The sequence below is a fragment of the Schistocerca nitens genome, chromosome 4, assembly GCF_023898315.1.
Source record: "Schistocerca nitens isolate TAMUIC-IGC-003100 chromosome 4, iqSchNite1.1, whole genome shotgun sequence".
In the NCBI taxonomy this organism is placed as follows: domain Eukaryota; kingdom Metazoa; phylum Arthropoda; class Insecta; order Orthoptera; family Acrididae; genus Schistocerca; species Schistocerca nitens.
Genome location: NC_064617.1, coordinates 687,469,424 through 687,488,024, shown reverse-complemented (window position 1 = coordinate 687,488,024; position 18,601 = coordinate 687,469,424). Strand labels below are relative to the sequence as shown.

Below are 18,601 nucleotides of genomic sequence, written 5' to 3'. Positions count from 1 at the left end.
TTGCTACACCGCGAAGATGACGTGCTACAGACGGGAAATTTAACCGACAGGAAGAAGATGCTGTGATATGCAAATGATTAGCTTTTCAGAGCATTCACACAAGGTTGGCGCCGGTGGCGACACCTAAAACGTGCTCACATGGGGAAAGTTTCCAACCGATTTCTCATACACTAACAGCAGTTGACCGGCGTTGCCTGGTGAAACGTTGTTGTGATGCCTCGTGTAAGGAGGAGAAATGCGTACCATCACGTTTCCGACTTTGATAAAGGTCAGATTGTAGCCTATCGCGATTGCGGTTTATCGCATCGCGACATTGCTGCTCGCGTTGGTCGAGATCCAATGACTGTTGCAGAATATGAAATCGGTGGGTTCAGGAGGGTAATACGGAACGCCGTGCTGGATCCCATCGGCCTCGTATCATTAGCAGTCGAGATGACAGGCATCTTATCCGCATGGCTGTAACGGACCGTGCAGCCACGTCTCGATCCTTGAGTCAACAGAAGGGGCGTTTGCAAGATGACAACCATCTGCACGAACAGTTGGACGACGTTTGCAGCAGCATGGACTATCAGCTCGGAGCCCATTGCTGCGGTTACCCTTGACTCTGCATCACAGACAGGATCGCCTGCCATGGTGTACTCAACGACGAACCTGTGTGTACGAATGGCAAAACGTCATTTTTTCGAATGAATCCAGGTTCTGTTTACAGCATCATGATGGTCGCATGCGTGTTTGGCGCCATCGCGGTGAACGCACATTGGAAGCGTGTATTCGTCATCGCCATACTTGCGTATCACCCGGCGTGATGGTATGGGGTGCCATTGGTTACACGTCTCGGTCACCTCTTGTTTGCATTGACGGCACTTTGAACAGTGGACGTTACATTTCAGATGTGGCTCTACCCTTCATTCGATCCCTGTGAAATGCTGCTTTTCAGCAGGATAATGCACGGCCGCATGTTGCAGGTCCTGTACGGGCCTTTCTGGATACAGAAAATGTTCGACTACTGCCCTGGCCAGCACATTTTCCAGATGTCTCACCAATTCAAATCGTCTGGTCAATGGTGGCCGAGCAACTGGCTCGTCACAATACGCCAGTCACTACTCTCGATAAACTGTGGTATGGTGTTGAAGCTGCATGGGCAGCTGTACCTGTACACGCCATCCAAGCTCTGACTCAATGCCCAGGCGTATCAAGGCCGTTTTCTACGACCAGAGGTGGTTGTTCTGGGTACTGTTTTCTCAGGATCTATGCACCCAAAGTGCATGAAAATATAATCACATGTCAGTTCTAGTATAATATATTTGTCCAATGAATATTCGTTTATCATCTGCATTTCTTCTTGGTGTAGCAATTTTAATGGCCGGTAGTGTAGTATCAGGCAAAGATTACTTTCGATACAAATTTCTGTATTTAACTTTGATTGCATATTGCGGTATAATATACAGTGCCTCCCCGTGGTCGCCGTCGTTATTGACGTGTCCGAGTGTGCTGGTGTTGCAGGATGGAAGCAGAGGCCGGAGGCAACGAGTTGGGTGCGCAGCCGGTGGAGGAGGAGCCGCTGCTCGGCGCCGTCGACATCCTGCTGCTGGCGGCGCTGCTGGGGCTCGCCGTCTGGTACCTGCGCAGCCGCAAGGCCAAGAAGGAGGCCCAGCTGGCCGCCTTCTCCACAAAGTCCTACACCATACAGTGAGTACACGCCACGGCAGTGTATACTGAGTGAACATTAATAATTTTTGGATGTGAGGTCCGCCAGTTACGCAAAACACCGTTTTTCTCAGTTCCTTCTCTCGTTCCTTCTCTAGATTGTCGCACAGATGACAAAATGGTAGATATCGAAATAGACGACAGAGGGATAGAGGAACAATCGCTCAAAAGAGGAAAGGCCGCTGGACCTGATGGGATACCAGTTCGATTTTACACAGAGTACGCGAAGGAACTTGCCCCCCTTCTTGCAGCGGTGTACCGTAGGTCTCTAGAAGAGCGTAGCGTTCCAAAGGATTGGAAAAGGGCACAGGTCATCCCCTTTTCAAGAAGGGACGTCGAACAGATGTGCAGAACTATAGACCTGTATCTCTAACGTCGATCAGTTGTAGAATTTTGGAACACGTATTATGTTCGAGTATAATGACTTTTCTGGAGACTAGAAATCTACTCTGTAGGAATCAGCATGGGTTTCGAAAAAGACGGTCGTGTGAAACCCAGCTCGTCCACGAGACTCAGAGGGCCATAGACACGGGTTCACAGGTAGATGCCGTGTTTCTTGACTTCCGCAAGGCGTTCGACACAGTTCCCCACAGTCGTTTAATGAACAAAGTAAGAGCATATGGACTATCAGATGAATTGTGTGATTGGATTGAAGAGCTCCTAGATAACAGAACGCAGCATGTCATTCTCAATGGAGAGAAGTCTTCCGAAGTAAGAGTGATTTCAGGTGTGCCGCAGGGGACTGTCGTAGGACTGTTGCCATTCACAATATACATAAATGACCTTGTGGATGCCATCGGAAGTTCACTGTGGCTTTTTGCAGATTATGCTGTGGTATATTGAGAGGTTGTAAGAATGGAAAATTGTACTGAAATGGAGGAGGATCTGCAGCGAATTGACGCATGGTGCTGGGAATGGCAATTGAATCTCAATGTAGACAAGTGTAATGTGCTGCGAATACATAGAGAGAAAGATCCCTAATCATTTAGCTACAGTATAGCAGGTCAGCAACTGGAAGCAGTTAATTCCATAAATTATCTGGGAGTACGCATTAGGAGTGATTTAAAATGGAATAATCATATAAAGTTGATCGTCGGTAAAGCAGATGCCAGACTGAGATCCATTGGAAGAATCCTAAGGAAATGCAATCCGAAAACAAAGGAAGTAGGTTACAGTACGCTTGTTCGCCCACTGCTTGAATATTGCTCAGCAGTGTGGGATCCGTACCAGATAGGATTGATAGAAGAGATACAGAAGATCCAACGGAGAGCAGCACGCTTCGTTTCAGGATCATTTAGATGATAAATTCCAGTGGAAGACTCTGCAAGAGAGACGCTCAGTAGCTCGGTACGGGCTTTTGTTGAAGTTTCGAGAACATACCTTCACCGAGGATTCAAGCATTATATTGCTCCCTCCTACGTATATCTCGCGAAGAGACCATGAGGATAAAATCAGAGAGCCCACACAGAGGCATACCAAGAATCCTTCTTTCCACGAACAATACAGGACTGGAATAGAAGGGAGAACCGATAGAGGTACTCAAGGTACCGTCCGCCACACACCGTCAGGTGGCTTGCGGAGTATGGATGTAGATGTACCCAAACATGTTTCGGCACCACTGTGCCAACGTCAGTGGGTTTTCGTTTTTATTTATTCTGCAATGTGAACATTTTTGTTAAATGATTATAAAATAATGTGCATTTTTAGTTTAAACAACATAACATTAATAAAAGCGTCAAACTTCTAGCTCGGATAGGTGGCTTGAAATGGAGGAAAAGGTAGATGGCGCTGACGAATGACAGTTCCTCGTGTCGTGCGTTCCTTGTGTGTTGTAGGCTGTGTGATTGACGCAACGTACTTTAAGCAGCAGAATGGCCCAGTATTCATGTCGGTAACACGCCGAGGTGGTGTTTGTGTACGGCCAAGCAAATGGAAGCAGTCGAGAAGCATCACGGCTATACCAAAACAAGTACCCTCACAGACCCAACCACATCACAACATTGCAAGCCCTTTTCGGGCGTTTGTGTGATCATCGGTTCTTTGAGACAGACGAACGAGCAGGGAGGCGGAGTTCTTTTCGTACACTAGATTTGGAAGACTGGATTGTACAGGCTAATGTGACGAACCCCCCGGCACAAGCTACAGGCAAGTGGCCCGTCAACATGGTGTAAGCCAAAGTACGATTATGTGTATCCTGTATGACACCAGCTACTATCCCTATCACATGCAATGAGTGGAACGATTATCAGCAGCGAATTTATCTCTACGGGAAGGATTTTGTGAATGGGCTCTGCGCCACACCATCACAATTATAGGATTTAAGTCATCGGTCCTCTTTAGTCAGAAAGCAATCTTTACCAGCACTGCGTAATCGTTACCGTTGGGGTACAGACGCTCCTCAGGGAATGGTTGATGCGTCTCATCAGCATCGGTTCATGGTCAGTGTGTTGACAGGGATTCTCGTCGACCACGTACGTGGACCGGTTGTTATTCCACAACGCCTCGAGGGAGGAACGTACCTGGACTTCCTGCGGAATACTCTGCCTCGGCTGCTGGAGAATGTGCCTTTGGCAATACTACAGGTTACGTGACTTCTTAATGACGTAGTACCACCCCGCTTCCGCATTACAGTTCGCCATCACCTCAACATCTTCCCCGGACGTTGGATAGGACGTGGAGCCTCTGTGGCGTGGCTTGCCAGATCACCGGCCTTAAAGCCCCAGGATTTTTATCTCTGGGGGTATCTGAAAAAGCGTTGTGCGTGCTGAACCAGTTCCTGGTGTGCAAACCCTTGAACAGCGTGTTCACGCTCTAACGCGATTCGGAGAGAGGCAGGAACAATGGAAAGAGGGCGGCAGTCGATGATGCGATGTGCGAACGCGTGCACTGCATTCCATGGAGACCACTTTGAATAGCTGTTGTGACATGGATGCGATGTAGCTCTGTACTGTGTTGCAGGACGATATGTTGTCTTTGCACGCACACCATCCAATTCCGGACACGTGTTGACAGGACCTTTTCTCGTGCATTTCAAATAAGGACTCTGTTCCTGCAATTTGTCGGTTTCATTAATATTCACCCTGTATAGTGTGTTCTAAAATTCCTGTTACTAGCTCCTTGAGGTTGTAGAGGGACTTTGTAGTTAAAATTTTGATTGTTGTTGTTGTGGTCTTCAGTCCTGAGACTGGTTTGATGCAGCTCTCCATGCTACTCTATCCTGTGCAAGCTTCTTCATCTCCCAGTACCTACTGCAACCTACATCCTTCTGAATCTGCTTAGTGTATTCATCTCTTGGTCTCCCTCTACGATTTTTACCCTCCACGCTGCCCTCCAATGCTAAATTTGTGATCCCTTGATGCCTCAAAACATGTCCTACCAACCGATCACTTCTTCTAGTCAAGTTGTGCCACAAACTTCTCTTCTCCCCAATCCTATTCAATACCTCCTCATTACTTACGTGATCTACCCACCTTATCCTCAGCATTCTTCTGTAGCACCACATTTCGAAAGCTTCTATTCTCTTCTTCTCCAAACTGGTTATCGTCCATGTTTCACTTCCATACATGGCTACACTCCATACAAATACTTTCAAAAACGACTTCCTGACACTTAAATCTATACTCGATTTTAACAAATTTCTCTTCTTCAGAAACGCTTTCCTTGCCATTGCCAGTCTACATTTTATATCCTCTCTACTTCGACCATCATCAGTTATTTTACTCCCTAAATAGCAAAACTCCTTTACTACTTGAAGTGTCTCATTTCCTAATCTAATCCCCTCAGCATCACCCGATTTAATTTGACTACATTCCATTATCCTCGTTTTGTTTTTGTTGATGTTCATCTTATATCCTCCTTTCAAGACACTGTCCATTCCGTTCAACTGCTCTTCCAAGTCCTTTGCTGTCTCTGACAGAATTACAATGTCATCGGCGAACCTCAAAGTTTTTACTTCTTCTCCATGAATTTTAATACCTACTCCAAAGTTTTCTTTTGTTTCCTTTACTGCTTGCTCAATATACAGATTGAATAACATTGGGGAGAGGCTACAACCCTGTCTCACTCCTTTCCCAACCACTGCTTCCCTTTCATGCCCCTCGACTCTTATAACTGCCATCTGGTTTCTGTACAAATTGTAAATAGCTTTTCGCTCCCTGTATTTTACCCCTGCCACCTTCAGAATTTGAAAGAGAGTTTTCCAGTTAACATTGTCAAAAGCTTTCTCTAAGTCTACAAATGCTAGAAACGTAGGTTTGCCTTTTCTTAATCTTTCTTCTAAGATAAGTCGTAAGGTTAATATTGCCTCACGTGTTCCAACATTTCTACGGAATCCAAACTGATCTTCCCCGAGGTCCGCTTCTACCAGTTTTTCCATTCGTCTGTAAAGAATTCGCGTTAGTATTTTGCAGCTGTGACTTATTAAACTGATAGTTCGGTAATTTTCACATCTGTCAACACCTGCTTTCTTTGGTATTGGAATTATTATATTCTTCTTGAAGTTTATGGGTATTTCGCCTGTCTCATACATCTTGCTCATCGGATGGTAGAGTTTTGTCATGACTGGCTCTCCCAAGGCCATCAGTAGTTCTAATGGAATGTTGTCTACTCCCGGGGCCTTGTTTCGACTCAGGTCTTTCAGTGCTCTGTCAAACTCTTCACGCAGTATCTTATCTCCCATTTCATCTTCATCTACATCCTCTTCCATTTCCATAATATTGTCCTCAAGTACATCGCCCTTGTATAAACCCTCTATATACTCCTTCCACCTTTCTGCCTTCCCTTCTTTGCTTAGAACTGGGTTTCCATCGGAGCTCTTGATATTCATACAATTGGTTCTCTTCTCTCCAAAGGTCTCTTTAATTTTCCTGTAGGCAGTATCTATCTTACCCCTAGTGAGACAAGCCTCTACATCCTTACATTTGTCCTCTAGCCATCCCTGCTTAGCCATTTTGCACTTTCTGTCGATCTCATTTTTGAGACGTTTGTATTCCCTTTTGCCTGCTTCATTTACTGCATTTTTATATTTTCTCCTTTCATCAATTAAATTCAATATTTCTTCTGTTACCCAAGAATTTCTATTAGCCCTCGTCTTTTTACCTACTTGATCGTCTGCTGCCTTCACTACTTCATCCCTCAGAGCTACCCATTCTTCTTCTACTGTATTTCTTTCCCCCATTCCTGTCAATTGTTCCCTTGTGCTCTCCCTGAAACTCTGTATAACCTCTGGTTCTTTCAGTTTATCCAGGTCCGAACTCCTTAAATTCCCACTTTTTTGCAGTTTCTTCAGTTTCAATCTGCAGTTCATAACCAATATATTGTGGTCAGAATCCACATCTGCCCCTGGAAATGTCTTACAATTTAAAACCTGGTTCCTAAATCTCTGTCTTACCATTATATAATCTATCTGATACCTATTAGTATCTCCAGGATTCTTCCAGGTATACAACCTTCTTTTATGATTCTTGAACCAAGTGTTAGCTATGATTAAGTTATGCTCTGTGCAAAATTCTACAAGGCGGCTTCCTCTTTCATTTCTTCCCCCCAATCCATATTCACCTACTATGTTTCCTTCTCTCCCTTTTCCTACTGACGAATTCCAGTCACCCATGACTATTAAATTTTCGTCTCCCTTCACTATCTGAATAATTTCTTTTATCTCGTCATACATTTCATCAATTTCTTCATCATCTGCAGAGCTAGTTGGCATATAAACTTGTACTACTGTAGTAGGCATTGGCTTTGTGTCTATCTTGGCCACAATAATGCGTTCACTATGCTGTTTGTAGTAGCTAACCCGCACTCCTATTTTTTTATTCATTATTAAACCTACTCCTGCATTACCCCTATTTGATTTTGTATTTATAACCCTGTAATCACCTGACCAAAAGTCTTGTTCCTCCTGCCACCGAACTTCACTAATTCCCACTATATCTAACTTTAATCTATCCATTTCCCTTTTTAAATTTTCTAACCTACCTGCCCGATTAAGGGACCTGACATTCCACGCTCCGATCCGTAGAATGCCAGTTTTCTTTCTCCTGATAACGACGTCCTCTTGAGTAGTCCCCGCCCGGAGATCCGAATGGGGGACTATTTTACCTCCGGAATATTTTACCGAAGAGGACGCCATCATCATTTAATCATACAGTAAAGCTGCATGTCCTCGGGAAAAATTACGGCTGTAGTTTCCCCTTGCTTTCAGCCGTTCGCAGTACCAGCACAGCAAGGCCGTTTTGGTTAATGTTACAAGGCCAGATCAGTCAATCATCCAGACTGTTGCCCCTGCAACTACTGAAAAGGCTGCTGCCCCTCTTCAGGAACCACACGTTTGTCTGGCCTCTCAACATATCCGAAAACGTGCTCTTTGGATGTGAAATAAGTTTGAAGGACTGATGCTTTGGCTGTCCAGAAGGGCTGTTGGTCCTACGCTCCCACGCGTTTGTTAGCCGTGGTCGTGACCCCTCATAACTGGCTGGGCCGGCTGCCACACGTTTATGTTTCCATAATTATTTGGCGGCACCTGGAGATGAAGCATTAGGCGTGGAAACTGGTCGCGCAATAAAAAAAGAAATTACTGGCCACTGGATTGGATTTTTATTGTTAAAAGCGTTACATTCTATTTCTTGTCCCATCCTTGCCAGAAATGAGACGGTGCTAAGTTATTAATAACGTCGGGTTTGTCAGCAAGTTAAAGCTAATAAAAACAAAATAAATACTCTCCAACATAATACCAATTAGGTAGGTGTCATGCACGTGATTTGCTGCAGGGTGTGAGATTTTTTCTTGGCCAGTATTTTTTCTGGAAATATCAGTTCGATAACCACCTTTATTTTTATTTTGATGGTTTATGTTTCATTCGTTGTGAGCACTTCGGAGTGGCACACAGTCTCCAACGCTCCTGCATAGAAATAATGCATAAACAGTGAGTCCCAGCTGAAAGATACAAATTTTGGTAAATTATAACAGTATTATACCGCCGTTAATGTATGCAATAGACGATAGGACATAAATCCATACAAAGTATGAAGTACATTTTAGTTTACAAATAGTGACGTTATCTCTAAGGATATAGCTACATACACTCATAGAAATAAGACAGTTGTGCTGTCCTTAGGTTAGTTAGGTTTAACTAGTTCTAAGTTCTAGGGGACTGATGACCATAGATGTTAAGTCCCATAGTGCTCAGAGCCAATAAGACAATTGTAACTGTGCGATTCTGAAGAAGAGAAATTTCTTAACATCGAATATAGATTTAAGTGTTAGGAATTCTTTTCTAGAGGTTATTGTATGGAGTTTAGGCATATATGGAAGTGAAACATGGACAATAAACAGTTTAGACAAGACAATAGGAACTTTTGAAATGTGTTGCCATTGAAGCATGCTTAAGATTAGATCTGTAGATAACGTAACTAATGAGAAGTGAGATGCCCTGCTAAACCCGCAGGACAGGACAAGTAGTTTAAGTTGTGGAAAGGGGCCAAAGAAGCGGCTGTCAGTTACACTCGAACATACAACCTTTTATTTGATCAAACATTACAAGAGCCAAGAAAAAAAAAACACCCAGCTTTGGTTTTGGAACTTAATGAACAGCTGAATGCGCCGTACAATCTCATGATTTAAGGGCAAGACCACTTTAATTTAAAAACTGCTGAAAGCCAGTAACTTAAAGCTCAACCAAAATCATCAATTTAAAAGGCAAGGCCTTATCTTAAAACAGTTCTTTAATTAGGCTGAATGCCCAAAGAATCTGACACTTTAAGAGCAAAACCACTTAAATTCAACACCAGCTGAAGACCCAACACTCAAAACTCAATAACATTAATTTTAAAAATGCCAGAGGCTTTACATAGAACAGTTCTTAAATTAGGCTGAAGATCCAAATCATCTGGCGCCTTACGGGCAAAACAACCTTAATCTAAAAATCGGCTAGAAGCCATACAAGTACAAACAACAAAAACAAACAAGAAAAGGCAGTACACCCAAGGGCGCTCAGAAGTTCCGAGGGTCGGCCTGGAATTCGAACACTAACGCTCGCTTAGGTGAGACAGGCAGTCGGCCCAACCATTGTCGATTGGACGACAACCCAACCGATAGACAGTCAACGGACCCACCGACAAGATAACCTCCGCTTCACCCGACCAGCACACAAGGGAGTTCAATGGAACAACGTAGAAGATATTGGCGCCCACAACCAATACATTGAACTGTCGAACTACACACTGTGCTGGATAGCGACAACATGATCAGGAAAGTACACTGCCTGAATTTACGTCAACGACCAGGACAGGTAACCGGAACGTTAATGGCCACAAGGCAGAAGATTCCGCTGGTGCACTTAAATTCAAATAACCAAGTGCAGTTAAACTCCACGGGAGGGTGGCTAAAATTTGCCAACTTGAAAACACATGTTGTTGCTCTCGGGAATATCCCAACAGCTGACAACGAACTCCAAACGACACAATGTGAACAGTCGTGACTGGCTGGTAGATTAAGTCAAAACTCAACTTTCATGCCCAGGATTGGTGAGCCACGAACCTCGTAGCAATGGGAACAGCACCACACACTGTGACACCGCATAGAGGCAGCCAGCGGGTTCGGCCAAACTACGCGCCGCGGAGATTTCCTCGTGCTCCACGCCAACCGACCAACTGCACAGGCCTGGAAACGGTGAAAGGACCAAGTATACGTCGTCCGATGCGACGACCAACCAACGATCGTTCTGCCCCAATCTCGGCAGCGTGTTTCGCCAGTGTGTGTCGCCAGCGGTCGGCGAACACTGGCTGTCTGCGCCTCACCGGCGCTCCGTCCCCCGACTCCACTGCTGCTGCGTCCCGACTCCACTGCTGGTCCGTCCCGAACAGACTGCCAGACACACGACGACCCGGAAATACTATCGGTCGTCCAGAGATGGTACGACAGTGCACTTGTCGATATACGCTGCTGCTGCCGCTCACGGGCAAGTACGACAGGAATAAGAAAACGAGGCGGCAATACCGTAATAGAAGATGACAAACAATAAATGGGATAAATGCGAGCCGTGCATTTATGGGAGGATCTGACTAAAAGAAGGGGTCAGTTGATAGGATACAGTCTGAGACATCAAGGGATCAACAGTTCAGTATTGGAGAAGAAAAATCGTATAGGAAGGAAAAAATGAATATAGTATGCAGATTCAGGAGAATGTAGGTTGCAGTAGTTATTCGGAGGTGAAGAGGCTTGCACAGGATAGAGTAGATGGAAAGTTGCATTAAACCAGTCTTTGGCCTGACGACGACAACAACAACAGTTCTGTTTTATTACTGTTGATGTGTTGTGTGTAAACACGTTCGCTATTCTGTACTTTCGTATATCTGTGTTGCAATGTGAACCTGAGCAATGCAAGTGGTGTACTTAAGTAAATGCTATCCGATAAAGAGTGCCAAATCCACCAGAAACAGTATAACTGTGTTACAATTAACTTCTACTAAAAATAAATAAAAAACGTGAATATGTATATTAAAAAAAAACTGTGCTGGGAAATGCTGTGCTGTGAAATGCAGTCAACAGTGCTAACAGTGCGTGTCTTGCAATTCCAACACACAAAAACCGGCAGAGTAAAATTTTGAAAGAATAACTATCCAAAATTCTTCCGTGATAATGCCCTGTAAATATATGTGCGCAAACTGATTGATTAAAATACCGTGCACTAAATGATGTACGCACGAATGTAATACTGCACTGTAAGAGTCAGAATATCTGCATAATAAACGGGGTCTGAACTGGTATTTACTGAACCGACCCTGAAGATAATTTTGAAATACAATGTGTCACTGGTATTAAATCGGCGCTCACAAATTTTGTTGTAACGAAAACTAGATACTGCTCGAAACTGGTGAATATTAAACGCAGCAGCAAACCAGCTAAAGAAAGGAACCTTGTCGAAGTCCAGTGCAAGGAAGGGCAACAATGCTAACCACATCATACACCAAGTGTGAACAACTGTGTTCCACTAAGAGCAATGCGACAGCGCATGACTAGAAAATAAAAATTCGTGAGGAGTCGACGGGAGAAACTTACTCAGTGACTGAAAAGAGGCTATCATCAAAAATGTATTGTGAATCTCATTAATCTCATTCCTTAAAAATCACAACCATCGTCAGAAAAATCACTTTTCATACAAAATACAATTTTACCATCAAATTGGTTAATGAAATGGTAAGGGAGTGGTAAATCTATAACTCTTGAGTCCTAGATGTGCGAGTAGACAACTTTGTTTAATCACGTCTCAGCAATCCATCAAACTAACTGACCCGAACCGACAAAGATAAAAATCGTGCTAAATATTTCCCTTTCGCAAACTCATGATAAATTACGCGCGAGCACGCAATTCAGCAACAACATCGCCAGAATATCTTTACACTTCTCAACTTAATCTTTATAAAATCTTATCTTCAAAAAGCAACCCCCTCTGCGTCTCTCTTTCTGTGACCTGCCATTTATTTTCATACCGCTCTACAGCGATACCAACACCTGACTTTCACTTATTTTTCAGTGGCAATGACAATGCTACTGACAACCAAAGATCACTTTGCTTGTTATCAGAATCTCTGTGGGGTAACATATCGACCATTGAAGACTTCATATTTATACACAGGATATTTTTCAAATAGAAGTGTGACATATCGAATAAAAGAGAGCTCACGTCACCTTCATTGAATACCAAAAATAAGCTACGCTACTATTTGTAAAAAGTGAAACGCTCAGGAGTAATGATTGTACAAAAAATGGTTCAAATGGCTCTGAGCACTATGGGACTTAACTTCTGAGGTCATCAGTCCCCTAGAACTTATAACTACTTAAACCTAACTAACCTAAGAACACCACACACATCCATTCCCGAGGCAGGATTCGAACCTGCGACCGTAGCGGTCGCGCGGTTCCAGACTGTAGCGCCTAGAACCGCTCGGCCACTCCGGCAACCGGAGTACGTAAATCGATTTTCCAATACCGCTTTTGGTTGGTCATGTAAACCCTCCAAAATAGTCTGGAAATCCGCTTCTTGCTGCCGGTTTTCCTCTTCCACAATCGATTTTCGCTACCGTGTCAAAGCACAACTGTTTTTGAAGCGCGCTTGGGTTGCTAGTTAACGACCTGTTTTTTTAAAAAATCAGCTAATATAGACGTAGTGACTTTTCGCAGTGTGAAGGAGAAGTAGAAATATCACACTGAGCATGAAGCTACTTCTAATATTTAACCGAAGAGAAATAGCAATTGTGCCGGTTACATCAGAAACTGGAACAGCTGATTTCCAGAGGCCGTATTTGAATGGGCTAGCAAATCCACTTCAGGCCTTAACAAGTAATCACGACAGCGAAAAACGCTTTCCGAAATTGTTTCCGACTCCCGAAAGATGTGTCGGACGTAAACGTAGTGACAGTGTACTGGATGACACACTGTAACTGACGGAACAGCTTCGCCTACGGAATTGGCGCAACGTTGGGATACTGCGACGGGTGTAGACATTTCTGCGTCGACGGTTTGACGCTGTCCTCTGCGCGCTGCACTGGTGGAACGCATGACGTTGCGTCAGCTTCCATCGACCAGCACCCACCAATGCCTCTGACTACAATGGGCAAGTGAACGCTAACACTAACGCGCTGAGTGGCAAAATGTACTGTTTTCGGACGAGTCCAGCTTCAGCTTGTCCTACAATGATGGCCGCATGCCCATTCGACGCCGCCGTGGTGAACGCAATCGTGCAGGCTGTATTGTTGAGCGGCAGGCGGACAAACGCAAAGTTTGGGGGCGCCATTGCTTATAATGTGTGATCTTGCCTCCTAAGTCTGCGAGGGCAGTCTGAACAGCTACCGCTACATCAGGGAGATCTTACAGCCCGAGACACTGCCCCTCCTGCAGACGGTTCCACATGCCGTATTTCAGCAGGACAATACCTAGCCACATGTGGCGAGGAATGTGCAAACCTTCTTCGAAGAATTGCGGGCACCACTGCTTCCCTGGCGGGCCCGTTCGTCTAACATTTCGCCCATCGAACATGCCTCGGATACAGTCGCAACTTGTCCGTTTAGGTCCTCCTGCAACCACAGTTGATGCTTTGTGGACGCGCCTACAAACAGCGTGGTCAGTAGCATATTCAGGCGCTCTTTGATTCGTGCCATGACGTCTAGCGGCTCTGATTGCAGCACGAGGTGGCGCTACTATATACTGATTTTCGTCATCACAGCGCATGTACAGATATATAATCCTAATCATTTGTGTAGTGTCATGTCTCCAATCGGTGGAATAAATTTCATTGCCGGCCGGAGTGGCCGAGCGGTTCTATGCGCTACAGTCTGGATCCGCGCGACCACGACGGTCGCATGTTCGAATCTTGCCTCGGGCATGGATGTCCTTAGGTTAGTTAGGTTTAAGTAGTTCTAAGTGACTGATGACCTCAGAAGTTAAGTCCCATAGTGCTCAGAGCCATTTGAACATTTTTGTAATTTCATTGTGAACACATCTCTCGATTTTGGTGTTCCACTTTCTTCCAAGAGTAGTGTAGAAACCGTAGACAGTAGCCATGGACTCGAAGGGAGTGAAACTGCCCAGACGGAACATTAGTTGTAAACCACATAATCTATATATTATTTTAACCAAAGTTTGCTGGTCAGAGCAGAACTAGATGGTTCATAATTATTGTTGCCTCTTTGCACTTTCTTCCTGAGAGTGCATTTATCTATATTGCCCCTATGACGAAATACTGTTATTAGATTGCAGATTATTTATCATGTGAACTACATTATACCCATGTAGTGATTAAACTCTCTTTGTGTTACGTAAATCAAATGGCAATGGCCTCTCCTCGTAGAACACCTGTACACCGGCTCCCGTACGCTCACCGAGGTCAGAGATGTTGCGTGTGGCCAGTGCTCGGATGGGCAGTCGCCCGCGTACGCCACGTGCTGTTGGTTGCTTACACTTTGTCCTTACGGGAAAGGGGATGAGGGTGGTTGGCATCAAGTTCAAAAATGGCTCTGAGCACTATGGGACTCAACTGCTGTGGTCATCAGTCCCCTAGAACTTAGAACTACTTAAACCTAACTAACCTAAGGACATCACACACATCCATGCCCGAGGCAGGATTCGAACCTGCGACCGTAGCAGTTGCACGGTTCCGGACTGCGCGCCTAGAACCGCGAGACCACCGCGGCCGGCGGCATCAAGTTCCTGAACACTAAACTGTGCACCAGTGTCCTTCTCCGCGATATCTCATGAAGTGAGTTGGTCCGTCTCTCGGATGGGGACGTTAAGCTACGCTGCATCATTGGTGCTGTTAGAGAGGAGTAGGCTATATGCCGGCACAAGTTTTCACCTACTCCCTTCTCACATCATCATCATCATCATCAAATACATGACATCACACTACAAACACCCATTAGTTGCCTCCACTTACCACGGACGGCACCCTTCTACACACTTTTCATTTTCGCGAAGGAAAGTGCCATTGTGCACGAAGGATAGATAAACCTTACCAATTAGGCTACTGAACCTGCCCTTCCAGGTCTCCCAGCCAACAATGCTGCACGCCATTTTTCCACAAATTAATGGTATTATAATGCTGTTACAGTGTAATTTGTCAAAATTTGTATCTTAATGCTGAGAGTCACTCTTTACGTATTATTTTTATACAGCGCGCATGGAAATGGAAGTGAGCCCATGAAACTAGTCACAAAGGATGAAATATAAATGAAGACAATGATGTTTAGCCGTGGGCATTATGTTTCCAATAATATACTTAATCAACTACGGATTCAGAAATAAAATTTTCTTGGAAAAGAATGGAGGAGAAGGTGAAACTTCACTGTTGGAAAAACGATCGCAAGTAGAGTGTTTTGCGCGACGTAAACGAAAAGTTGGTACATGTGCTTCTACGTCTGAAGGTGTCTATTCAAATTTCACGCCAGTCGCACAAGAGTGGCGCTACGAGGATGAAAATCAGGTTTTTTAATAGACGCTGTAACAGTCATCAACGTTCGTTACCCCTGAGATTGGGCATGGTGAGCTGATAATCAAGAATGACCGTAACGCGACAGACGCCACGATCAACACCTCACCGTATTTTAACGAGGTCGTGTAATAGGGCTACGGGAAGCTCGATGTTCCTTGTGCGTTATTGCAGAAAGACTTGATAGGAATTTAGCCACTGTACACGATTGCCGGCAACGGTGGCCAGGGGAATGTACGGTCAAAAGAAGACTAGTCCCCGGACAGCTACGTGGCAGTATCGAGTGGGAAGACAAAAGTGTTTGGCGTATGGCTCTGGCGCATTTTACTGCATCTGCAGCAGCAACCAGAGCAGCATCTGTCACCACAGCGACATAACGAACTGTTACGAATCTGTCATTTCAAGAGCAGCTGCGTGCCAGGCGCCCTGTAGCGTGCATTCCACGGACCCCATTTGCGAATTGTCATGTCAAGGAAGAGCTCATTGGAGGGTACGGTGGAAGTCTGTTGTGATTTCTTATGGAAGCTGGTTCTGCCTCGGTGCCAGTGATGGCCATTTGTTGGTTAGGAGGAGGCCAGTTTAGGGCCTACGACCAACCTGTCACTGGACTTAAACCTGGATTTGTGGTCTGGTGTGCTGTTTGGTATGACAGCAGGAGCACTCTCTTGTGGTTATCTCACGCACCCTGATTGCAAATCTGTACGTCGATCTGGTGATTCGACCTATTGTGCTGTCATTCGTGATCAACATTCCAGGAGTTGGTTTCCAACACAATAACGCTCGCTCACATACCGCTGTTGTAACTTAACGTGCTCTACAGAGTGTCGACATGTTGCATTGGCCTGCTCCATCACCTAATCTATCTCCAATCGGTCACGTATGGGACATTATCGGACGGAAACTTCAGCGTCATCCACAAACAGCACTGACCGTCCCAGTATTGACAGACCAAGCGTAACAGGCATGCAACTCCATCCCACAAACTGACACCCGCAACTGTTTTGCATTCAACATTCTGGCGGTTACACAGCTTAATAATGTACCAGCATTTCACATTTGCAATGACTCATTTCGTGCTTACATTATCCTGTGAGCTAGCAGTGTTAATCAGTTAATTATGTTACCTAGACAAATGTATTCGAAATTTCATTTCTGTACATTTTTTTTTTTTTTTTTTTTTTTTTTTTTGTGTTGCAACTTTTTTCCGTCCATGTATTTTGCCAATATGTTCTGTGAGCGGTAGGAAGGAAAGGTGACTTGCCTCATTGGTTGCAGACCAACGGCAATGACGGCGCCCGCGTCCGACCAGTCGTTCATCCAGAAGCTGAAGACGTCGGGTCGCAGCCTGGTGGTGTTCTATGGCAGCCAGACGGGCACTGCAGAGGAGTTCGCCGGCCGGCTCGCCAAGGAGGGAGCGCGCTATCGCCTCAAGGGCATGGTGGCGGACCCCGAGGAATGCGACATGGTCTGTGGCTGGCACTACATCTATTTTATTAGAGAATTAAGCTATAATTTAAAATTAAAAAACCGCCTCCATATTTTCTGTGTTGTCCCCCCTCCCCTGCTGCAACCTCTCCCTGCCCCCCACCCTCCCGTCCCATCTCGAGACTTAATCTAACGTAAACTAGCTTACGCTAACGGCTATCCCGCGCGGCTTCAAGACGAGAGTCGTACGGAAATTACTGAACGTTATTCCCTCTGTGCAGGAGTAATTTAGGTCCCGCCTTTGACCAGTAATTATTGGTGGTCACCTAGATAGCAGTGACTATTGGAGAAGCTCCTCCTTTTGAAGAACGACACCATAGACGAAGTGTGGCTATATAAAAAAGGGACCATTGCTGTAAAACATTTTCTTAAAAAAAAAGCCACGTTTAATTATTGTCACCCTCAGTGTACTCCCCTCCTCAGTACGCGAATTTTGGATTGATGGAAGCAGTGCTGGAAGTCATTCTGTGTGAGCTTCTTGATGACGCGTACCGCTTCAACGGACTAAAATCTCTTTTCTTTAATGCAGATTTGACCTTGGGGACTGTGTAAGTCACAGGGTGCTAGTTTAGGCGAATAAGGTGGATGGTCTAACAGTGAGATGCTTCACTTCGCGAGAAATGTTAACAGATAATGGGGTAAGAGCCGGTGCGTGATCTTGATGTTCTTTCACAATTATTTTCTTTTTTTAGGGTTCCGTACCTCAATCGGTAAAAACGGAGATGCTTCACTTCGCGAGAAATGTTAACAGATAATGGGGTAAGAGCCGGTGCGTGATCTTGATGTTCTTTCACAATTATTTTCTTTTTTTAGGGTTCCGTACCTCAATCGGTAAAAACGGAACCCTTAAGGGATCGCTTTCTTGTCTGTGTCTGACCGTCCGATTGTTAAAAACTCTTTCTCGGGAATGGTTAGACGTATTAAGTTCAAATTTATGTCGCTTACTGAGTTATACGGTCCTTTGACTACGTTATAAATGTAAGCTTCTAAGTAAATGCAATCAAAAGGTACGGCCATTTGTCACATATTTAAATAGTCGCAAAGTCACTCATCAAAACCTATAACGTACTTCTCATTGAATCGTCAAATCTGGCAAGAAGGAATATTTCACAATACAGCAAAACGTAAAAAATCCAGAAATTGTAAATCTGTAGCTGTAAGACACCATTTTTTGGTCTTTTCTTATATAACTCTGTTAGTCCATCTGGTAAGACCCCTTTTTTTTCTCAGGAACAAGTAGACGTGTCAAGTTGAAATTTGTCACATACTATGATCTATAGATCCTTAGCTGCTAAGTCAGAGAAACCAAAAGCCTCGGCCTTTTATGTCACATATTTTAATACTCCTAAATTCACTCATCAAAGCCTACAGAGTATATCCCATTGACCTAGAATCATGAAATTTGGCAAGAAGGAAGATGTCACAGTA

The 18,601-nt window shown here is 44.6% G+C and overlaps 1 protein-coding gene across 1 annotated transcript in view; it reads left to right on the top strand.

Moving 5' to 3' along the window:
* The window catches only part of LOC126251878 (NADPH--cytochrome P450 reductase), a 236,041-nt gene that overhangs the window by 122,735 nt on the left and 94,705 nt on the right, over positions 1-18,601 (top strand). Inside the window, exons 2-3 of the mRNA XM_049952568.1 lie at positions 1,504-1,689; positions 16,964-17,153. Of these exons, the coding sequence (XP_049808525.1) occupies positions 1,505-1,689; positions 16,964-17,153 (375 nt within the window). The 5' untranslated portion in view covers position 1,504. The remainder of the gene's footprint in view (positions 1-1,503; positions 1,690-16,963; positions 17,154-18,601) is intronic.